The sequence below is a fragment of the Malus sylvestris genome, chromosome 5 (genome assembly GCF_916048215.2).
Source record: "Malus sylvestris chromosome 5, drMalSylv7.2, whole genome shotgun sequence".
NCBI lineage: Eukaryota > Viridiplantae > Streptophyta > Magnoliopsida > Rosales > Rosaceae > Malus > Malus sylvestris.
Genome location: NC_062264.1, coordinates 7,818,809 through 7,844,219, shown reverse-complemented (window position 1 = coordinate 7,844,219; position 25,411 = coordinate 7,818,809). Strand labels below are relative to the sequence as shown.

The 25,411-nt window shown below is 37.9% G+C and overlaps 1 protein-coding gene across 1 annotated transcript in view; it reads right to left on the bottom strand.

Annotated features, from left to right (window-relative positions):
• Positions 1-3,090, bottom strand: part of LOC126622518 (uncharacterized) — a 29,032-nt gene extending 25,942 nt beyond the window's left edge. Inside the window, exons 1-6 of the mRNA XM_050291315.1 lie at positions 2,922-3,090; positions 2,088-2,224; positions 1,500-1,507; positions 756-895; positions 624-668; positions 248-298 (exon numbers count right to left, since the gene is read on the bottom strand). Coding sequence (XP_050147272.1) covers positions 248-298; positions 624-668; positions 756-895; positions 1,500-1,507; positions 2,088-2,224; positions 2,922-3,090 — 550 coding nt within the window. The remainder of the gene's footprint in view (positions 1-247; positions 299-623; positions 669-755; positions 896-1,499; positions 1,508-2,087; positions 2,225-2,921) is intronic.
• Positions 3,091-25,411: the final 22,321 nt, after the last annotated feature.

The window sequence follows — 25,411 nt, the reverse complement described above, 5'->3', positions numbered from 1 at the left end:
AATACAAAATAGAAAATCTCACACTTTATGGAAGAATTTGAAAGAAATTAAACTCATAGTAATAGTCAAAATATCAACTATTGAATTCCATGTTGCTTCTGCAATCATTTACCATTCTAAAACCATTATTAAACCATTACTCTATATTCAGTCCTTGTAGCCAGCAAATATGTTGTGGATATAATTCTAGTCAAAGTTGGAAAGATTACGTAGTATGCTAGGTAGAGAGGAAAGTAAGAGGACTTACTTTTCCACCACATCGTCACCTCCAGCTCTGTTCCAAACAACGTCCCAGTACCTGTATTATAAGTTTGACATATATCAAAGTTCAAACGAACGACAGATTATGCATGTATTTAGAAAACAAAATAAATCAGTGTTGATATTTGTATATTAAAGATATAAAACTGTGTAGTTGTCCTCTATTCGATAAAGGCACTCAAAATCAAAAGATAATGGTGAATTGGTGATGCAGATGCTAAGATTAGCAATTGGATTAGCTTTTGTTCTACAATTGGGGATGTAGATGCTAAGATGGCTTTGGAAAACAAAGTAATTGGAGTTATACCTTTCCAAATCAAGAGAAGCCAATTGGCAAAATTTATCATAAATTAGAGGCATACCTTTCTGAAGTGTGGAATCAGAGTTAGCAGAAAACTGGTAGTACCCTGAAATTAACAAAAAATTTAACAAATTGAATGATAAAAATCAAAACAGAGAATCCCTAAGAAGCAATTAAGAGGGAAAGAGAGTACAACTACTATGAAGTTCAGATTGAGAGGGTGTGATTTTAGCTTTTGGATTACACAGGGCAGGGTTGTAACCTATATTCATATTAGAGATAAGAGTAGAATCGAAAGCACTCCCAAGATTATACACCGTATTTTCCTTCAACCTAAAAATAGAATTAACCCTTCACATGTTGGGTTACGAAAATGAGTAAAGTCTAAAATATCAATTTCAATTTAATATTGACCAAATCTCAATAAAAATAAAAGTAAAGCAAAGAAGAAACACACACACACACCATGCCTATGCATGTACATTTGCTTATGCACATGAAAAAGAATACACACGCGAATAAAAATAGACATTTTTTAACATTTACCATCCTGACCACTATGAAAAACTTTGTTACAATTGCAGTCATAGATTGCAAAACCACGCCTCTTCTTTACTTGGTCTTCTTAATCCTCTCCTTAATTTCACTGCAAAATTCACACACATATATAAATGACCAACCAGGGTCCTTGTAGAACAAAACTCAAAACTGAAGATCTCATCCTAATCAATTGATTCAATTTATAACAAATACACTTAAATATTAAAGAGTAGCGTGCCATGTTCAACAAAACAAATGATTGATCAACTTTAAGAGTGTGTCCAGGAATGTTTCAGCAAGACTAAAAGCGTTTCTAGATACCAAAATTTGAGCAGAAATAACTAAAAGTGTTGTTGAATAGAATTAAATTGCAGTATCAATAGACTTCAATATTAACCGTTTACCCTGAAAAGACACGACAACGATGAATATAATTAAATTGTAAGTGAATTAATATTTTGTACCATAAATATATAAGGGATATAAAATTACACAGATATAAATAATGCACGAAGTGTCACATGTTTCCGAAATGAAAACGCTACAAATCCAAGATATACGGCCAATTAATTCTTCAATCGCTAATGGATCGCTGGATATTCTTAGCTGCCTTTGTAGTTCTTGTTTGTCATATTAGAACACAACTTAGGAAAAATAAATATAAACACAAAAAGAGAAGAAGATATAAGACAATTACCCTTCTTTTGGTAGGAAGCTCATTCCCAAACATAAATTCTGATATTTTCCTAAGCTTGTATTATACAGGTAGCGTACTTAGTGAATATGCTTTTGAAAAAAAGATTAACAAAATTTGACATGCTAATTTACTGAAAAGATTTGACAAAAAAGACTTTGGGATTAGAAACCTCATAAAACAAATGATGCGCATGCAGATCTTAATATAGGTAAAATACCAACTGAATTTACTAAGAAAGAATTCAAACCACAATACTATAGTTGATGATTAAATCAAGAACTAACTCACCATCTTTTTTCTTGATGAAACACTTGAGAAAGAAAACGGAGCAGCTTTGAATCTCAGCTGCTGGAGACTTTGTTCTTCCTCCCCAACTACTCCATAACTCCCAAAAGAGAACTTTTCATGCAACCTCTTTCCAGCAGCTGCAAAAAAAAATCAAATTTAAAAACAAAGCAAGAGAGTGCATTTGGACGTTGGTTTGGGTGCAGATGCGGTGGATGGACGGTGGGTCGGTGGTGTAGGTGGTAATGATGGGCAGTGGCGAAGCCAGGAATTGACGGGGGGGAGGGCCGAAGTTAAAAGAGTGCAAGGTTCAAAAGAATAGCAACAACAAAATCCTTTTATATAGTAATGTCTTCCATAATTTATCAATACAAACAAATTACACTTGTTGCCGACGAGGTTTCATGTCAAGAAAACGCTGCATAATAGGCTCATTATCAATAAAAGCAAATACATCTCTCTCAATGTAAACAAGCATGCTATCACTCAACCATTGATCACCCATTTTGTTACGCAATGGTGTTTTCACAATCTTCATAGCAGAAAAAGCTCTCTCCACCGAAGCGGTTGCAACCGGTAACACCAAAGCCAATGTAAGAAGCTTATACACTAACATATAGCTTGCACACCTCCCAGTCTTCACCAACTCCTTTGCAAGATCACCAATTCCTCTCAATGATGAAAAATCGTTATGCATATTCATATCGTGAATGTAATTGTCAAGTTGATTTGGAAGATTCATGAGGTCCATACAATCAAAATCTTAAGGATAAAGTTGGGTTAGACGAACAATTTTTACTTTGTCAAAAGATGCAAAATTATTCACCAGACTCAAACATGCTATACAAAGAAGAAATTCGGTGTTCACCTCATTGAAGCGATCATTCAATTCCTTTAATTGCGTATCAAGGACTTGAAAATAGAGGTCCAAACGATAGTAATGGAAGTTTGTGAGTCTTGGAGCTTTACACCTTGATTTTCCAGGTACAAAATGCAAATCCTCCATGTTAGGAACGACAATATCATAATCTTGACAAAACTTTTGTACATCATCAAGCAAGTCCCCAAAGTCATCATCTCTCAAGGATTCTAGTCTTTGTTTCAATATGTTGCTTTTGTGTCATCAAATCTCTAGCTTGTTGTAAAGCTTTATTATGAAGACTTCCAACACCTTCCTCATGATCTTGAAAATTTTCGAGTCATTTCCTCCAATTTGTAAACCCAATCTCAATGAAGACATCACTTCCGGCATTTCCCTCTTTATCAAAAGCAGACTTGAATAGATAGCAATAACGGCAAAATGTGGCATCTTTTACTATACTATACTCCAACCACTTAAAATTATCAAACCAACGGGTGAAGAAACATCGATTATTGCTAACTTTTTTGGGCATGATGTGGTCTTTAGGTTGACAAGGATTATTTTGGAGATAGCGTCGACGAATTACTTCACGATAATTAGGTGGAAAATCAAGCATTCGACACCTATGTCTAGGATCTGCAGGAAGATTAGCCAGTATTTCATCCAACTCAGTGACCTCACTTTGTTGGGAACTACCCGGAATACTCGAAGAAGGAATATTTGGAATATTAGAAGGAGGACTACTCGGAATATTTGGAGAAGGACTAGACGAAATATTTGAAGGAGGATTTAAGCACTATTTCTTATAGTATCGTTCCATTATGTAACTGTATCTGGAAAAGAAAAGAAAAAGTCTTAGACTCTTAATCTTAGAGTAAACTATACTATAGTCAATATAAGTACTAACTAATTAAACCAACAATTCAATTAATCAATACCAATATTTATATAAATTATTTAACACACAAAAATTCAATTCATAAATTAATATCAATAATCAATTAATTAATAATCAATAATTCAATTTTTACTCTAGACAATAATTTCATTGATCAATAATCATTCATAGGATTCATCAATAATCATTCATAGGATTCAATTTTAGTGTATTACTCTATGATTCTATATTAATGAACTAAAATTTCGTATTAATTAATCAATTAGGGTTAGGGATAATATAAATTAGAAAGTTAAAAAATTTACCTAAAATTGAGAGAGAAGTGGAAAACCAACCAACAGTTGGCTATTGGAGGTTGGTAGTGGCAGCTGGCTCGGCTTGAAGGAGAAATAAGGGACAACGGAATGGGACGGAGCCGGAAGGATGCTGAAACGTGAAAATTGCTGCTAGGATTTGGGGGGGCACACATGGGTCTTCTGATTGGTTTTAAAAAAGGGAATTGGTTTTCAAAAAGTGAAGGCTCATTTGAATAATGGAAGGCACGGGGTCAGTGGTCCCTTTAAATTTTTTATTTTTTTAATCAATTAAATGAAACAACGTCGTCTGATTAAGGAGGTTTTTTATTTTATTCTTTTTAATACAAAATGAAACGGCATCGTTTCATTTAAGAGATTTGAAAAAAAAAACATAAGTTGTTGCTATGCAGCGGCAAAAACCCATAAACCAATCTGCAGTGCAGGTCCAACCATTAAGTCCGATGAGACCAGAGGAGCGGAACCACACTTTTGGGCTTAATTTTCAGCGAGGGGAGGGGCGGCCGCCCCTCTCATCGCTCTGTAGCTTCGCCACTGATGATAGGGATAGACGATGATGGGTTTGGGTGGGCTGCTGATGTGAAATAAAACAACACTCAAATTAAACCCTCTTATTAACAATTGTAGTATATATGCAAGTAGGGATCATTCTAGGTCGGGGATTAGGAGGGATTGCTAATCTACTTTAAACTGACTCAAAAACACAAAACTAGGCTAAAAACACTTAACTAGACTCAAAGAACTCAAAACAAACTGAAAAGACTCAAAACTAACTAGAATGACTCAAAACAGCACAAAGCAAGCAAATAGACTCAAAACAGACTCTAGGGAGTTATTTGGACGAATTCTAACTTTAATTTGACTCAAAACAATAAAAGACACAAAGTTGGACAAAATTCTAACTAGTTTAACATCTAAAGTAAAGGGGATTGGGTTTTGGACGAAATTAAAGTGAAAACAAGTGAATTAAAGACTTAAACAAAGTTGGACGAATTTGGTGAGTTAACTGGATGATGGGCTAGCTAGAGGGTCCTTCTCCACACATGACAGACTTGCATACAAATCGATCTCCAGTTGCTTTTTCGATAAACCATGAATGACAATGCCCTAGATTAACCATGCCATCACTAATTAACCCTCAGATTTTCCTTAAATCATTGAATTGATGGGATACGCATCATCAACCCAAATTATTCTTCAATAGTCCCCTATATGCACATCATAATAGAGATACAATCAAAGATCATTAAGCTCTATGAAAATCATAAGCATTGACAAAGCATTCGTAACTATGACATCATGATACTCATGCTAGGAATTTAACTTAACGTGATCGTGACCAGCGACCTTCACTACTTGTGAATATAAGTTTGTAACGATTATGTGAAACTCCCTTATATTCTAGCATTGGATTCAAGCATGCAAACTAAGTAGGCCTCCTTAATCAACATACAAGAATAAGTTTTGAATAAAATAGTTAAGCAAATTGCATTCACATTTTATGAAATCACAACTGGAACTAATCAATTCATAATGCAAATATGTTCATGGTTTCAAAATTCTCCCTAGCTAAAAGGGGTTTAGCTCCTCATGTTCACAAAACAAAGAATAACAAACTTAAACATTGAAATCAAAAGATAGATTACACCTAAGAATGATCCAGCAATCCAAACTTGAATAGCAAGCACTCCAAGGGTCCGCCTTCTTCTCTTTGTTATGGCACAAGGGTTGGGTGAAGGTTTGAGTGGTGATTTGTGTGGAAGAATGGTTGAAAGTGTGAATGGTGGATGGATCCTTGGAAGGCTGCGGCAAAGGGTAATATATATAGTAGAGTATGTAGAAACCCTAGGGAATAAAGGCTAAGGTGAGGCAGAAATAAAGGAAAAAGGTTAAGTAAGTTTTTATTATTGTTTTAGGATTTATAACTCTAAATCTGCTAGGAAAAGGCTAAGTCAAAGTCAAAATCCAAAGGGAAAAGGAAATAGGGTTCGGCAAAGGGTTTAGGAAAGGGAAAAGGCACGGCACCACCTTGGGGTAGGATTAGGTCTTCTAGAAACATATAATTAAGTGTCCCAAAGTATTTAGAAACCCTTCTTGTCATTGAATCCTTGGTAATTTAGGATTAGGAAAGGTAAGGACAAGATAAGGTAAGTTTGACTAGTCTTTCCTCTTTCTTGATGGTTTCCTTGTCTTCATTGGTCTTCCTTTATTTTCTTCCTTTCCTTGGCACATTCCTAACTTCTTTAGATCTTCAATTTCGTCCAATCACCTTGCTCCATGCATGTGCTATCCATTCCAAGCCCAAAACTGCTCCAAAAAACTCCAAAATGCACTTTCTTTCTACTTTAGCCCTTTGGACCTATAAACACACGAAAATAGCTTAAAATACTAAAATAACTATGAACTAATAACATAAATGCAAGAAAATAAACCAACTGAGTCGCATAAATATGCTTCTATCAGCCGCCCTTTAAGGTTTGGGTTAGTTTGGTTAGGTTCCGACCAGCTAAAGCTAAAGACTTGAGAGGAGAGATGAGTGTGTTGAGAAATAGGACATATCAGATTGGGTATATTAGGGTTTTGATGGAGAAGAAGAAGAAGAGGAAAGGGAGAGAAACCCTAGACCCACCTCTGTCACTTTGCAAACTGCCCTTAACCCACTCTTATTGAGACCGACGGAACACCTTTTCTGCAATGGTTGACACGTGCACGGGAGTAGGGTGGCAACTTGGAAGATGATTAACAAAAAAGATTCAATCAGAGGCCATAAAGATTCAGAGGAATGGAGAGAAAAAGATAATCCCAAACAAAATTTTAGAAAGAGAAGAATTACCCTAAAATCAAAGCCAGTTGAAGATTTTTCTTTGAATGAAACCAAAACCAAAACCGCATGTTTTTGCGGTTTGGTTCGGTGTGGTTTTAGGGCTAAAACCGAAATGAAACCAAACTATTTGGTTCGGTTCGTTCTGGTTTTAAACGGTTTTGGTTTGTTTTCATTGTTTGAAAAAGCTATTATGGTTACCTAGTTGTATTTCATTTCATTTTCCTTTGATATACACTTCAATTCTCTTCTATGAGCAACATTTACTATTTGTTTTTCATTTTGTATGTCTTCTATGACTGCATTGTTCAAGCATTGCATGCATACAACATATATCATTAGACTCAACTTTGCTCCCCTGGGCAACGAGTCAGTGACAACAGAATTCACATCCACAAGGACCACAACAGAATAATTCAACTTGATGACAATATTAAAATTTAACTTGAAATAAAGTTCAACATTAAAAATAAAATGCCCTATGGCGCTACTTTAGTACAACCCAATTGAATTGTTAAGTTTACCATTTAAAATTAAAGTTTAAACTTCAAACAAAATTCAGCGTCAAAATGCTTTCTGACATTAGTACAACCCAGAAAATAAATTGTTCATCCAATTCAATAAAAAAGTTTTGGTGTTTCAACTTACTTTGCTTTATTCAAGTTTCAAACCTTTGCATTTCCCTTTCTTTTGGCATACTTACAAGCCAAAGGTTTATGAGGTCTTTGAACTTGTAAACAGGCTTGAGAAGCCGATACTTGGGAAGATCTTGCACGTTGTAAATTTAAAACCAATGGATGGGAAGCCACTGATCCTTGTGAACTAGAACCTTTTGATTGGCTTGGAGCTTGTTGGGGTTGTGGATTAAGAGTAAGAGAGGCAAGGCTTGAAGTTAATTTGGCTAACTCTACATAATACAAAACATAAACAATATAAATCACATTAGCTGTTATAAACTTTAAAAAGCCTACAAAAGTAACAAAATATATTGAAAAAAAAAACTAAGAAAGTTCTTTAACTTGAAATGATATACTTACTCGATTCAATACTTTCATAGAATTCAATGTGCTCAACCGAAGGTGCATCATCCTACAAAGTAATAATATTATCGTCCATCAACCAATTTTGCATGCATATCAAGGTCTATACAGATTTAGGAGTTAAGGAACTCATAAAATCTGAAATTACTCGACCTCCGGTACTAAAAGCACTCTCTAATGATACAGTAGAGACTTGAATAGCAAGAATATCTTTTGCAATGGCGGCCAAGATAGGATACTTAGTACCATTCATCTTCCACCATAAGAGAATGTTAAAATGCTTTGTGGACTCCTCTTTTGTAATTTGTACCAAAGGATCCAACAAATAACAGTCCACCTCAGCTTTAACCACTTTCTCATCACTCTCTTTAACAAAATGCATCATTCATAAACAAGATCATCTTCCATTGACACCAAATTGGATGAAGTAGAAGAATGTTGTGCTTGTGAAGGGTCTTTCTTCATGTGTTTTCCATTGACAAAAACCTCCACCTTGAACCAATGTTCTTCTACAAGTGGTCCAAGCCTTTTCCTTCCCTTAGTTTGGCAAGCAATAATCACCTCATCTTCATCTTTTTCATCTTCAACATCCTTAAAGTAAGCCACAAATGGACTTTCTACATACTCTACCATAATAGCAAAGGCCTTTTTAAACTTCAAGGCTACTTCCAACATAACAAATGTAGAATTTCACCTAGTAGGGCAATCAAGGAAAACCGTTGTTTTGCATGTTAATTTTACCAAATTCAAGGCTTGCCTAAAAAACTCCAATCTTTGTGGAGAGCTCCTTACAAACATCACACAATTTCATATAGCTAAAAGACCATTCTTTAGCCTCTTCATCCCATGACTCACATTTATATTGGTTATGTGAGAAATGCGTCGTACATGTAAATACTTGCCACTTAAAATAGCTTGTGAATTTTCCCTCATATTTATTTTTGCCATAGTTGATCCAAAGCAACTTTATTTACGAAAGCATTGTCCACTGTGATTGTCATAACTCTGTCTATCCCTCATTCCAACAAGCAATTTTCAATTAACTTTGCAATTGTGGTTCCACAGTGGTTAGGAATAACACAAAAGTTTATGATCCTCTTGTGCATATTTCATTCATCATCAATGAAGTGTGTAGTAAGAACCATATAATTGATGTTTTGTGTGCTTGTCCAAGTGTTAGTGGTGAGACAAATTTTGTGCCCACTTAAGTTTTTCTTCAAAGAAGTCTTCCATTCTTTGTACATGTTGAGAAAAGTTCTAACAAGTGTTCTTCTAGAAGGCACATTAAACTATGGAATACCAATAGCACAAAAAGTCAAAACCCCACCTTATCAACGGTACTAAATAGCATCTCATCTATGACTACCATCTTGACACATGCTTCTAATACACTAGCTTATGTAAAGCCAATAGGGACTAGATTGTTACCTTACTCTTATCCCCGACCAAAACTTTTTGTTTTTTACATTCGTTCCCCTAATAAAATTTACAATATTTTTCAATGTGGTGTTGCATAGTTAAGGTGCCATTTACTCTCGGTTTAGTTGCATAGTAACCATCATTGTTCTTTTTTGGGCAATAATTACACTTAGCTCTCCTAAGTTTTTTATCCACCCAAACTTCCTCCCCCTTATCATTGATTGTCTTCATTTTTTTCGTCACATAGTATGTTGTAAAATGCTCCCAAACCCAACTACGCTTTCTTGAATCAGAGTTAATTACTTGTGCATCATCTTCACCTTTTTATTCATTTCCGTCGTTTTTTGGGTCTCCTTCAACGTTTTCTTCATTTTTTGGGTCAATTTCTATTGATTCATCCTCCGGCTTCTCAGGGGAGTCACCTGTAGAAGAGTGAGCAACCCAACTATGTTTGCTGGATTCTTCAAATCTTAATTGAAACATAAAATAAAAGTAAGCAACAACATTAATTAACAACAGTTAAAATAAATATTTAATAGCAAGCACAACAATTAACATCAACAACAACAAGCAATGTAAATGATCAGTGGCATGTATATGGTAATGGATGTGTAGAAATTATTTATACACAAGCAAGAAACAACAACCAACTATTAAAAGCAAGCAACAATTAACAACAAGCACAAATTATTTATGGATGTGTAGAATCTCTCCCCTAATTCATTCTGATTAGTGGCAAACACATGCTATCTTGCTAACTAATTAGTGGCTCACTTTGAAATCAACATTTAACATCAACACTAATGGACATAAATATTCTAACTTTATATTCTTTTGTACTTCACATTTATCGTTTCGTATTTCATATATTCACTCACATTATATTTGATCCAAGTAAAAATAAAATTCCCCTAATTAACATATAAGTGAAATTATTTTTAGGATTTTATGGGAATACCAATCAACAACATTCTAACATACTGATGCTCATGAATGAAGAAAAATCGAAGACTAACCAACGAAAAACCAAATCCCCTTTTGATTCAAAGCCCAACCCTAAACCTAACCCTAAAAGTAATCTCAAATAAATAAGTAAATTTAACTAAAACAAGTTATAAATCATAGTTCTTACCATATTAGCACTCTGAACTCTAGAGGCTAGGTTCTAAAATGAAGCGGAGAGGAGACCAAGAAAGAGAGAGAGAGTCTGGGTTACGAATTTTTGAAGTTAGACTGAAGAGTATTGAGAGTTAGAATGAAGAGGAATGTTTGAATCGATTTGCGAATATAGTTTGAAGACTAAAATGGAACGATGCGATTTGTGAATTTTTGGAGAGTGGAGACCGAGAGAGAGAGAGAGAGAGTTAGACGAAGAATAAAGTTGAGCAACAAATGAGAAAGAGTACATACTAGAAGAAAGAAAAGAAAGAGATTATGTGGCCATGTGATGATGTGGTTAAGTCCATACTAAATGTATGGACTTAATGAAATAACCAATTAGAATTTAACATTTAATAAAGTTATGCAGTTTCTGTTCGGTTTCAGATGGCCAGAACAGAAACCAAAATATTTTTCCTTCATTTGGTTCAATTTCAAACCAAAACAATTTTGAAACCGCAAAACCAAATTGTTCGGTGTAGTTCGATTTGGTTTGTGTTTTAGTTTTGGTTTTTGGATTCAAGTGCCTACCCCTGCTCCCAACTCTCTCTCCTTGCGACTCACTTTGGCTTTTTGATGGATTTCCAGTCGAATCTAAGCATGGCGTGGCTCAAGATCACCATCAAACAATTTCTATTGAACTCAGGTACATCCCACAACAATTGCATGTGAGTTTTTATTTCGATTTTCTGTTGATTAGAGCGAAACCGTAACGGCTTTGGTTTCCGACGAATTATAAGGGTTTGGCGAAGATTTCCTAGCTAAATCTTCGGATTGCAGTTGGGTCTATTTGCTCTCACCCTTTCTCAATTCTTTTATTTAGTTTTTGCTTATAATAATAAAAATTCTATTCTTCTCAATGTATCTTTCATCCAGGATTTTTTTAATTAGTGAATTATCTCTCTCAGGAATCACGAACCCAACTTGAGTCCTTAGGTAAAACCCATCTTCCATTTTTCTTTTTTTTTTTCTTTTTAGCATCTAACAGTACTCTTTGTTTCTACATATTCGCTTTATGTTTGGGTGAAATTCTGCAAAATGTTGTATTTTTTTTTTTTTAATATAAAATTTGATACTTTGAATTATAGAATAAGGTTGAATTGATTGTGGTTTCTTTGTTTGGTCTCACTTTTCAAGAAGTGGTTTTGTACATATGCTAGCAATTGATCGTCTTCTTTTGTATTTTGGGTTAGGTTAATTGGGTGGATTTGATGTGTAATGATATGAATTTATTAGTTTATTAAGATGGTTCATTTGAAATTGGTGATTGAATAATACATTGGAATGTGAATTTTCATGTGTTTTGTAAATCTAAGTATGCATTTGGATGCTTTATGTTTGTTTGTTCCATATTTCACCAATCCCAAAACTACCGATCACTGGTTAACTTCATACCTTTAAGGACCTGCTAAAGGATTCATGTTGAGGCACCCATGTTGAAGCATAAAATTTTTTCTTTAACTAGGAGGCCAATCATGATGCCACACGTGGCAACGTCAGAATAAAGATCTTAAAGTCCCACATCAACCGCAGATGAAAGCATACTCAACTATAGAAGGAGGCCACTCTCTTACAATGAATTTCTAATGCCCTTATTGCACTTAAACTCGTCATTAGAACTTACTAATGATGATTATGCTTGAACTTATGTATTGTGTAAACTCTTCATTATTAATGAGAATTCCTATACCCCATGGATGTAACCCAACTTAGGGTGAACCACGTACATTTTGTGTTTGCTTCCCTATCTCTATCTCTTTACCTATTGTCATCACTAGGTGACAGGAGCAACTTTGCGAAGGTTACAAACTTGACAATTTACGTCGTTCCGACTTCGTCAAATTGGTTTCCATCTTTCACACATTCTCCTTCCATCAGGCATCCCTTTCCAACATGGGGATCGTAGGAAGCCACAACATGCAGAACGACACCCCATCATGCCTAGCATGAGGAAACAAATGATGGAAAGGAAGAAGGTTGCTCTCCAAGCTAAAGTCGAGGAGCTAGAAGCTTAGAACAACAAAATAGCAATCAGGAATGAGATCATCCAATAATAGTATGAGAAACTTTCAGAATGCTCCACGAGGCTAGGCAGACTCAGTCTTACGAGCTTATCGCACCCATGATTGTGGCACCACATGGGTACCCACCAACGCAAAGCTTCACATGTCTTCAACATAGGCATCCTTAATGAGGAACAACCTTCTCACCAAGATATCGATCAATATGAGACTTTCTCAACCCAATTGCTTCAAACCGAAATAAGAAAAGTGGTGGAAGACATCTCCTTGCAAAAGGAATGGAAGGCTCAAAAGCCGTTTACCATGACTATCGATACTTCTTAAGGCATCATCGAGAAAAACCTATCCATATAGGCTCAAGGATCAATGACCTAAGGGTCATCAATGGACTCGATCCCCTACCATAACTTGAGCCAACCTCCAATCCAGAAAAGGAACAATAAGCCTTGGAAGGTCAAAAAGATGTAGAAGACTCATGAGACTTCCAACAAGCACGTCCCGAAAGCCAGTATAGTGTATCTAAGGAAAAGCCACATTCCTTTTACCAAACTTCCTTACTTCCAAGGGATGAGGGAAACTTATGAATGTGAGTTCTAATGGTGCCTGACTCCACTCAAGACCCTTTTATCCTACAGCTCCTCGAAGAAGTGAACATGCTAAAGGTCGAGCGTCAGGCCCAAATCTTTGGCTGGAATTAGCCAAGTCCCCGTCCTTTAATAAGGAGGATATTTGGCATCCCTCTACAAGGAGAAATGAAATAGAAATTTGGCTTGTTAATCATATACTGTGAAGGAAGATCTAATTGGACATATACATCTCTTTGAATCCACCATGGTATACCAAAGACACAATGATGAGGAACAATGTCTTATTTTTCTCTCCACTCTCTTTGATGGAGCACTTAATTGGTATTGTTGTCTTTAACCTGATACAGTGGATTCCTTAGCTGAGCTAAGAAAACTCTTCATGGCTCAACACATCTCCTAAACTGATCGGTTACACTTTGCTGATGAGTTATACACCATTCGTCAGAAATCAAATGAGTCATTGCATGAATATGTCGGTCGCTTCAGCCACAAGTATTCTCGTTGTGTTGAGGTAGATGACAAAATAACACTCAAGGCCTTCACAATAGGTATGCATGAATGCTTTTTCAAGTACATAATCAATGCTAACACTTGGAAGACTTACTCTGAGGTGATGACGCAAGCTTACAATCATGCATTTGCTGTGGCAATGACATAGCAAGGGAACCCTCACATAGTTAACCCTTATCAACAAGTGGGGAGTGGAAGTCAAACTTTACCAAATGGGAGGGTTTTGATCATTCAGATACCCATTACATCCCCTCATGCCTCACTTAGCTAGCCGTTAAGTCACCAAACTTATTCATCTTTTGGCAAGATGAAGGATTTTTATTCTCAACAAGCTTATTACTATAAGAGGGATAAATGTTTGTATCAAGACAACCAGGGGTAAACATACCTTCAACTATTATGACCATGAGGTCAAGCCTTGCTTTTTCATAATGGGGGACATGGTACTGAAGAAAAGACTATTATAAGAAGAAATATACATTACAAATATTTTGACCTTCAACTATTTAGGATCCTTTGTAACACAAGTCATTCAACAAATATTTAATGAAGAGAGAATTCAGACAACTTCGTCTAAGTCTTTTACATTCCTAACACTGGAGCATTTGGTCTACGCTGACCTATCTCTATACTCTAACTCAGAGTTTCAACATACGTACGTTAAAACAATGTAAGTGAAACTAAGTAGTACAACCAACATGCGTCACATATCGAAACAATGGATTCCTTCATGCATAACAAAACATTCATAAACAACACGCATGTCATGAACATCACTCATGTCATAAGAATCACTCATGATAATCAACATAAACACCATACCATTCAACATATTCATACATAAGCCAATTGAAGAACACAAGTGTGTCGACATACATTTTTGCCTTTCGGCACGTGTTACAATATTCCTTAGCAACTTATCGTTCTTTCCACCAACCAAGTGATGAAGGAGCTTATCTTCATATCACAAACTAGGTGATGAAGAGTACAACCAGTACTCTAAGGAATAATTTTAAGTTTCAGCAACTTGCCACTTTTCCTACCAACCAGGTGATGAAAACAATTCTCCTTCATATCATCAACTAGGTGATGAAAAGTACAACTAGTACTCTAATAAACAGTGTTGAGTTTCGGCAACTTGCCACTCTTCTTACCAATTAGATGGTGAAGGAACTCACATTCGTATCACCAACCAGGTGGTGGAGGATACAACTAGTACTTTAATAAACATTTTGGCGTCGACAACTCACCACTCTTCTCACTAACCGAGTGACAATGGTACTTACCTTCTTTTCACCACCTAGGTGAAGAATGGTACAACTTGTACCTATGGATTCTTAGTATTCATAAATAGACAAAAACCTTCAAGCCTTACAACTCAAAAAAGGCATAGACAAACTCAACTGAACCCAACTAGAGGAACACTTAAGCCAACAAGGGATATGGTCAACAACAAAGTATTATTACGAACAGTATGCGATGCTCCAACAAGCCAACAAAGGCCTTAATGCACGTGGGGTACGTTTCAAGTAATTAATTGGACTATATGGAGTTTAATGCAAATGTGGAAATTAATTTATTGATGGAGTTTATTTAATCTTCATTATGCAGGTAGGTTGGAATCTGTTTTTAATAATAATAAGAATAAAAAGTAAAAGAAGAGGAAGCCGTAAACAAAGCGGCAAAGCCACATCCATCTTCTTATCCCGTAGAAGAAAAAACCCAGAACGGCTCCCAGCCGTCAAGACCACACGAGTATCGACATCGCCAAGGTCGCAATCGTCAAAGCAACGTCGCATAACGATGAGCCATCGCCTCCTGAATGACGGTGTGTGTTGGCGGTGTCAAAGCCTCTGGTTCATCGCCTCCTGAACGACGACGATCCAGAACGACGAAGACGAGATCTCGTATGCGATCTCTTGATGGCAGATTGATAAGAGGGCATACTAGGAATGCAAAAAGCATTCCTGATTCCCTCACCCTCCGGGAATTCAATTACCTCATCCATGGAGGGAGTCCAATTCCTCCGTTTTCAGGAATTGAATTCCATTTTTCGTGTAGGTCCCACACACTATTGATTCCTCTCAATTTCAGTAAACAGAAGAGTGATCCGTAATCGGAATCGGACTCCTTATTTTCATTCCGATTACAGATTTGTAAACACGCCATTAGAGAGAAAGAACCTTTGTATTCTGTATCTTATCTTTCATGTGTTAGTTACAACATTTTACAACCAGCTATATATAATAGCAATGATAGCTTGCTCTCTAAGCTACAATCTTTAACAAAACTAACTAACTTCTTAATCTCTTGACACATGTTACTTTCATAGCCATTGGATCTTAATACTCTTAACATCCCCTCTCAAGCTCAAGGGCAGAGAAACCGAGCCTGACATTGGCACAATGTGTCTGAAAAAGAGGTGCAGAGAGCCCTTTTGTAAGGATATCAACAAATTGCTCATTCGAAGACACAAAATGAACTTGGAGTTGCTGTTTAGCAACCCTTTCTCTAACGAAGTGCACGTCAATCTCAATGTGCTTAGTTCTTCGATGCTGAATCGGATTACAAGTAAGAGCTATTGCTGATAAATTGTCACAAAAGAGAAGAGGTTTATCAGATATTGGAACGTGAAGGAACACCAACAATTGTTTGATCCAATTAAGTTCTGTTGTAGTGGTAGATAAAGCCCGATACTCAGCTTCAGTGAAGGACCAAGAAACCGTGTTTTGTTTCTTAGATAACCATGAAATTGGATTAGATCCTAGAAAAACAAACATGCCATTAGTTTACCTTCTATCATTAGGGTCCCCAGCCTAGTATGCATCACTATAGGCAGTAATATCTAATGAACCTTTGACATAATGAATACCACAACCTTATGTAGCCTTTAAGTATCTGAGTATTCTTTTAACTGCCATAAAATTCTACTCCATTGGAAACTGCATAAATTGACATACCTGATGCACTGTAAAAGCTATATCAGGTCGAGTGAATGTCAAATATTGTAGGGCACCAACCAAGATTATGTAAAGAGCAGGATTATTATAGGGCTTTCCAACATCTTTGAGCAATCTATTATAGGGCAAACATGGTGTAGCACATGGTTTGGATAGCAACATTTCAGATTTTGCTAACAAATCTGTGACATACTTATTCTGAGATAAGAACAAACCATCATTTTTCTTCACAATTTGTATCCCCAGAAAGTAATGAAGAGGCCCCAAGTCTTTGATATCAAACTCCTGAGTTAAAAATTGAATAACTGCAGTAATTGCTTATGTTGCATTGCCTATGATAATGATATTATCAACGTATAACAACAAAATCACCACAGAGTTGCCCACAGTCTTGACAAACAATGAAGAATCTGCATATGTAGAGGTGAACCCCAAAGATGGTAGAAAGCTAGTGAATCTCTCATTCCATGCCCTTGGTGCCTCTTAATCCATATAAAGATTTATGTAGCCGGCACACATAATCTTCACGTTTTGAATCCACAAATCCAGGTGGTTAAGCCATGTATACTTCCTCTTGCATGATGCCATGGAGAAAGACATTTTCACATCTAATTGCCTCAATGTCCAACCAAAATGTGCAGATAAAGCTAGAACAAGTTTCACTGTTGTAGGCTTCACAACTGGACTAAAAGTCTCCCCATAGTTAATGTCTTCTTTTTTATTAAACTTTTTAGCTACTAGTTTAGCCTTATACCTCCCAATAGAACCATCAACATTCCTTTTGATCTTAAAGACCATTTGCAGCCTACTAAGTTCTTGTGCTTTGGTAGAGGTGCCAAAGACCATATACCTTGATTATGCAAAGCTGAAATCTCATCTTTCATAGCTTCATGCCACACTGGTGACTTTAATGCAAACTTATAGGTTGCAGGCTCAACTTGACTCAAATCAACTCCTCCATTTTCATGTATAGTAGCTAAAAGAGCAATTTTCTTTGAGATGCCACTCTTTGACCATGTCTGCATAGGGTGGAGATTCATTGGTGGTATAGACATAACCACTTGTAGGTGTTCAGGTTGGAATTCAGGTTCCATAGGAAGTGTAGGAGACAAGGGCTGTGTAATTACTGCACCAATGGATTGATTAGAGATTGCCCACTACATGAATGGCTAAGGACTCGTCTGCGGGTGTAGCTCGCTGCCAGGTAATGCTGGTACCGACTTATAGCGTTGGCAACAGTCGTACTTTTGTACTAACTCCTTAGCGTCTTGGTGCATAGTAGGCCAATAGTAGCCTGTATTAAGAGCCTTATGTGCTAAGGATCGACCTCCGGAGTGATTTCCATAAACGCCTTTGTGGATTGAGCTTAGAACCTTCAAGTCATCAGGAGGCGTTAGGCAGCGGAGATGTGGTCCGGTGTAGGATTTTCAGGTGAGAATGCCGTTCCACTTATAGTAGCGTGTTGCTTTGATTTGGGGTTTCCTAGACTCCAATCTTTCGGTGGGGAGTGTGCCGTTGACCAGGTAGTCTATAATAGAACTTTGCCAGTTAGGAATTACACTAACCTATGACACTTTAGCTATCGGCTCCATCTTTATGCTTGGCTTGTCTAGATATTCCACCAGAATAGAGCATTTGAATTGGTGGTCGAAAGTGAAGTCCTAAGCCGGCTAACACATCTGCATGGGCGTTGTCTGCCCAAGGACATACACATCCTCAGATATTTTACCGTGTACTCCCTAGTAGTCTGGCTGGTGATTAGCTCGGAATCAAAATGAGTTGTGAGCTTCTTCACTGCCAAGTCTTTTATCATTCGGAGGCTTGCTAGTAGGGCCTCGTACTCTGCTTCGTTGTTAGATGCTTTGAAGCTTAGAGTGATCGCATGCTCGAGCATTAAGCCGTCTGGGGTGACAAGAACCACGGCCGCTCGCAAGCCTTTGTAATTGGATGCGCCATCAACATGCAAATGCAAGAAATCTCCATTGAGGGAGCAGGTGCGGCTAAAGTGTGATCGGCTACCTTCAGGGCGTCGTTGGGCCGCTCTGTTACGTTGTCAAGGCTAGGCATGAAAGCACACCTAGATTCGGCAGAATAGTAAGTCATGAGGATGACTGTATGCATTTGAAAATAAAACTTGAGCTTGCGGGTTGCAACAACTATCGCCAAAGTTAATTTTTGAATTTCTGATAACATCAATGAGAGCTTTTAATCTGTGGAATACAGCTAATAGCATCAAGGAGAGCTTTTAAATTGTGGAATATTAGTCAGGTCCCCATCTCTTCTCGTATGATGGTAGAGCTTATTGCTGTTTCAGATGCGACTGCTTGTCCAGTCAGACTTTGAATCTCCTTCAGAGTAGTCATATTCAAAATCGCTCGGATTTACCTTGAATGGGCATTGGTGAACTTCGTCCCAAAGTGCATGCTTTTTTGCCAGAGCGAAAGAGTCTGCCAGAGTTAGATCTTATTTCATTATCAGTTTTCTGAACAGTAGGTGGCCTGCTGGAAGTCCTTTTTGGAACGCTGCTCTAGCTATCGAGTCATTGCATCCAACTATCCTTGCCTTCTCTGCTTTGAACCTCCTTACATAGTTGAGAAGCGACTCTTTTGGGTTTTTCTTGACGTCGAACAAATGGTCAGACTTCTTTTTGATCGAGCGGCAGGATAAATATTCTTTGGTGAAAACCAAAGAAAGTTTGTCGAAATTCTGGATGGATTGTGGCGGCAGGGTGTATAACCAATCTTGTGCCTCACCTTGTAGAGTGGTGGTGAATATCTTGTACATGAGATCATCGTTGTTTCGATAGAGGATCATTGCGCTTCGGTAGTGCTTTAAGTGTCTTTCCGGGTCTTCATCCCTTTTGAAAGATGTGAAATATGGCATGTTGAACTCGCGTGGAGGCTCTGCCTGCTCGATCTCGTTCGTGAAGGGTGACCTGCTTATGTTGGTCATGTTCCGTTGTAGTGCCTTGTCGATGACCTCGTTGCGTTGGAATTTACGCAATTGCTTGGTTAATAGTCTCTCTACTTCTTCCTGAATTTACCTTTGTTAAGGTAGTAGAGCTCTCGGCTGCCCTCAACTGTGACTTGCTGGTCTAGGCTGCTTTTCCATGTGTTTGGCTCGTCTATGCCACGGATGCGGTGCGTGTAGCGCGTTCCTAGCATGCGAGCGAGTTCTTCGCAGGCTGCCGGTTGAACTTGAGCCTTATTGAGTGACTGCTTCTCTCCGTCTGTCGTGTTGCCTACTCCGATGTGAGGTGGATAATGCTCCTTGCGAGCTTAGTCGCGAATAGACACTTCGCCTAGAAGGTTGCTCATGTTGACTATCGGAGTGTGACCCCAACCGTGAATGTATGCTCGTCTGTGGGCCTAGTCGATAGTGCACGCTAATTCGTGCTCTAAGACGAGAGTATAGCTATCTCGGGGGATCAATCGGGAGTGTACATTGCCTGAACGCTCGGTTCGTGGCTAGTAGAGTGGCTGCTTGCCGGGACGCTGCTGGAGAGGTTATTTGTCTGCCCTTGTCCTACTTCAAGACACCTCGTCTGGGGCACGTTGCATCTCGGTGCGCTGCAAGAGCTGGTTCACTAAGGTCGTCTGCTGTGCGAGGGCGCTCGTCAACTCTATGACTTGTTGAGACAAGTGTTGTTCTCCATTTGGGTTGGAATAGCTTAGAATGAATGCATCTTATTGACCAGTGGAAGTGTGGTAGACTCCGGGCACGAGATTTGAGTTAGGAAATGTCAAATCCGAAGAAGAATGTGGTGAAAATGCTCCTGGTTCGATTGTCGGTCCGGAAATTTGAAACCGGGACAGTTGAACTAATCTTGGATCGATTTGGGCTGCTTGGAAGGCCACGTGAGCAGGCTGGGCCATGGGAGCAAGCTGTGCCAAGAGAATGGACTAATCGGCTGGAGCAAGATGGGCCACGAGAGTGGGCTGCTCGGTTGGAGCAGGCTGGGACACAAGAGTGGGCTGCTCGATGCGTGATGCATGCGAGAGTGAAGCTTGGGTCGTGGCTTTAGTACCGTGAACCACCTTAGATGGCACGGCTCGGACCGTGGTAAAGGCACCATGGACCTTGCCACGGGTGGCTACCGAAGTAGCCACCGCGGTGGTTCCCGTGGTGGAAACTTGTGGTGGTGGTGCCGCTCCCCCTAGGATCACATTTAGTCTTGTAGATCGCCGCGGTCCCATTTCTTGAATATTGGAATTTTCACTCGTGGAGTTTTCTAAATTTCCAGCCATTGTATTTCTCTTTTACGTTTTATCAAAGAGTCTTTGCAAATAAAAAATTCTAATAATATGGACGTATGAAAAAATACAAGTGGACTAGAAAATAAAGAAATACCTTTTTATGCGAGAGTCTTCTACGAGTGTAGGACTCAACTCTCAATGAAAGCATCAATTTGTGGATGCAAATTTCTTCCTCCTTGATCTTGGACAAAATTGCACCTACAAAACAATTAACACCTTAGGGTCAAGGCCAAGAGCCTCACGCACCCACGATAAATGGGGGGGGGTTTTGGCTGAAGAACCTCTGATGCCAAAGTTAGAATTTAGAGAGAAAATTGTTTGGAGAGTATTGGGAACTTTGCAAGTGTGTTGGAATGATGTTTTGGTGAAAATGGGAGCCTATTTATAGGGATAAAGTGGCCGGTCCCCTTTGGATGTTTTTTAGGGTGTAAATTATGGTTTAATGTGTGATTTAATGGATTAATTAGGCAATTAATCCATTAATTGGTTAATCAACACATTTTTGGAATAAATATTTTGGGGGTTATGTAATTTATATGGGATGTTTTGAAGGTTATGAAATAATTACCTTGTGGAAAATATAGGATGAGGATGGATGAAATAACTTTGAATTTGTTACCTATTTTAGGCACTTTTGATTTGGTTGAAGGATGATTGCCCGCTGCTCGCTCATAGGAACCCCGTTGTACCTCAAGGGTATTTTTGCCCTCTTTTGTCCAAAAATCCACGTGTCGCCTTGTGATTATTTTTGGCTCCACATCTACGTTTCATTTGGGGTCTATTTACTTGAAGTTAATAAGTGGGGTCTATATTTGTTTTCCATATTTGGAGATTTGGAACAAGCAAAGCAATTAAGCAAGGCTGCAACTTGCGAGTGCAAGGTGTTTTTAATTGAATTGTGAATTTGAAAGTAAATTTGAATTGGATTGTGATTTGTGGATATGTAAATTGGATTTTGAAATTGAATCGGATATGTGAATTTGAAATGGATATAGATAGGTGAAATTGAATTGGATATGTGAAATTGAAATGGATATGTGAATTTGAATGGATATGGATATGGATATGTGAAATTGAAATCGAAATCGAAATGGATATGGTATGAAATTGGTATGAGCTAGATTTTACAGTTTTGTTTTTCTTCCTTGTTGCATTATCTGAGAAAATTAATGCATTGGTGACTGAGTGGGGGATTGAGAAAAAGTTATTTTCTATTACTTTGGATAATGCTTCTTCAAATATTTCTTTTGTTAGCATTTTGAAGAATCAATTGAATCTTAGAAGTCTTCTTGTGATGAATGGTGACTTCTTTCATGTGTGTTGTTGTGCTCGTGTTTTGAATTTGACAATCCAAGATGGACTTAAAGAAATTGATTCTTCGGTGATAAAGATTCGTGAATGCATCAAGTATATAAAGGGCTTTGAGGCTAGAAAACTAAAGTTTTATGAATGTGTTAGACAAGTAGGGATATTGGATAGTAGGAGAGGTTTAAGACAAGATGTCCCTACTAGATGGAACTCAACCTATATTATGCTAGATAGTGCAATTTTCTATCGATATGCTTTGATTCATTTAGGGTTGAGTGATTCCAATTTTAGTAGTTGCCCTTCTCCTGAAGAGTGGGATAAAATAATGAAGATTTCCAAGTTTTTCGGGTACTTTTATGAGGTTACGTGCTTATTCTCTGGGACAAAGTACCCCACATCAAATTTGTTCTTCCCTAAGGTGTTCGTAATCCAACTTCAAATTAAGGCAGCCATAGATGACTCTGAAAGTTTCATGAATAAGATGGGGACTTACATGTACATGAAGTTTGAGAAGTATTAGTCAGAGTACAATTTGATTTTGCCAATTGCAATCATCTTAGACCCTCGTTATAAATTGCATTTTGTGGATTGGGGTTACACAAAGCTTCATGGTGTGAATTCGGTCGAATTTACAAAAGTTAATGACAAATTGAATGTTCTTTTTGGTGTGTACTTGGAAAAACTTTCGCATCTTGATAATTCAAATACTCCAGTGAATTCAGTGCCTAATCATCAAACAGAATCTGGAGATGTTCTCTTTAAGGTAACCTAAGTTTGTTTTTATTTACTTTATATATTTGTAGTAGTAGTACTATAAAAAGTGTTGATATTATATTTGAAATTGACATGATGCAAGATTCTTATTACGTTTTCATTTTTATTTTTTATGATGTAGAATTTGATAATAATTATGATTGTTCAAGTTCGATTGAAAAAAATGAATTGCAGAAGTATTTGGAGGATAAAAGAATAGATAGAAAGGTAGACATAGATGTTATTTCTTGGTGGCAAATGGAGCGTTTTCATTATCCGATACTTTCTCAGTTAGCACGAGTGTCAACAATTCACATTTCAATTGTTGCATCAGAATCTGCATTTAGTATTGGGGGTTGAGTACTATATCAGTACCGTAGTTCATTGTTACCAGAAACAGTTCAAGCTTTGTTGTGCACACGAGATTGGCTATTTGGAAAAGGACGTAATATATTTTTGGGTAAAGTACAAAAAACTACCTCAACTATTGGTCTCACGACACCTTCATACCTCATCTTTTTAAAATGACAATGTCATTCCTCATCTTACGAATTTGTGCCAATGTCATACCTCCGTCAGTTTTCTATTAGTTTCTCTGTTAAGTGCTGACGTGGCTGGATACGGGGTCACTCACTAATCCAACTGGATTAAAATATAATTAAATATATTTTTTAATAATTAAAAATTAAAAATTAAAAATTAAAAAAAAAAAATCTCTCTCTCATCTCTCTCTCCCCCCTCTCTCTCGCTTCTCTCTCTTCTTTGCATCCCCAAAACCCCTTCCCACCCAACCACCTTGTCCCCTTCCCACTCGTCCTCCTCAACATTCCTCCACCACCCTCTCTCTCCCCTCTCTCTCTCTCGCATCTCCCTCTCCTCTCCACCATAGTCTCCTTCCTCCCCACTTTTTTCTCTCGCCGTGCCCAAAACCCCCCAAACCCACCTGGATTTTTTCATCCGCGCTTCCCTCTCCCACTCCATTGCCCACCGCCAATCCGCCATCGTTGCCATCTCCGAAGCTGTCAAGGAGAAAGGGAGAGAGGGAGAGCTGTCAAGGTCGGGGTCGACAAGGTTGCCGTCTTCCCCTAACCCAAACCCAGATCCCACCCCAAACCAGCCACTCCCATTCCCACCAGGTGCCTCTCTTCTCTTACTCCGCCGCTCTCTCTATTTATAACCTACAAGCATGCATAAAAAACAAAGCACCCACCAATCCTGAGAACACACCATTAACAAAAGTTAAAAAATCCATCTTCCAGTTTACCTCACTTTTCTAAGAAAATGGAACCTTCAGAATATAAAAAAAAATTCATTTCCTTTCTCCTACATTTTCCGAGCAACCAAACAAAGCAAAACCATTCAATTTTTTCCCAAAAAAAAAAAAAAAAACCCAAGTTCTATTCACAAGAGACTCGGCAGCGGTGGTGGGCGTAGGATTGCTGCTGTGTTTTGCTGGGCTTGAAGATGGTGCTGGGCTACGGGAGCAGAGGGAGGTGGCAGAGGCGGTCCTCAACTTCTGCAAACCTAACGACGAAGTCGATTACTTGGTAATCGTGGGGCGACAAGGCTATCAAGGATTCGCAGAAGTATTCGAACCCATATGGGTAGTTTGGTAAGGAAGGGGAGGAGATCAATGGAGTGAGTGGGTACTCGGAGAGGGGTGAGGTTGGTGTGTCGGAGATCGGCGACTTCGATGTCATCAGTTAGAATAGGGAAGAAGGTGATGGTCGTTGGTGGATGGAGTCGACGATGAAGAAGAGAGAATGGAGGGTGAGTGCGAGTTGCAGATGAAAGAAAGGTGGGTGGGGTTGTAGATGAGAGAAGGGAGAAAAGGGGTGGATGGGGAATATAGGGGGTGGATCGGATTTGGGGAAGACGGGAAAGGGAAAGGGGGTGGGTCCCCATGTAAAAAAAATATTAAATGATTTTAATTTTTTTAGTTTTTAATATTTAATTAATTTTTTTAATTTATTAAGCCATGTCACTATTTAAGCCAAGCCACGTCAGCACTTAACAGAGAAACTAACAGAAAATTTGACGGAGGTATGACATTGGTACAAATTCGTAAGATGAGGTATGACATTGCCATTTTAAAAAGATGAGGTATGAAAGTGTCGTGAGACCAATAGTTGATGTAGTTTTTTTGTACTTTACCCTATATTTTTATATGGTATAGTATTATTGTTTTATTTATTTTCATAATTATTTTGGTAAACTTCTCATAATTTGAATGGTTTTTAATGTTTGGTTTTTCTATACTTAGTTTATGCGGAAGAGAGTTCTATCGTGGAAAACCATACTGAAGACATCATCAACATAACTCTTGAAGGCAATAGATCAAGCCAAAGTTCTAATACAATTTCCTCATGATGATCGATAAAAATTGAGGATTTTGTATAAGGAATAATATACAAACTTTG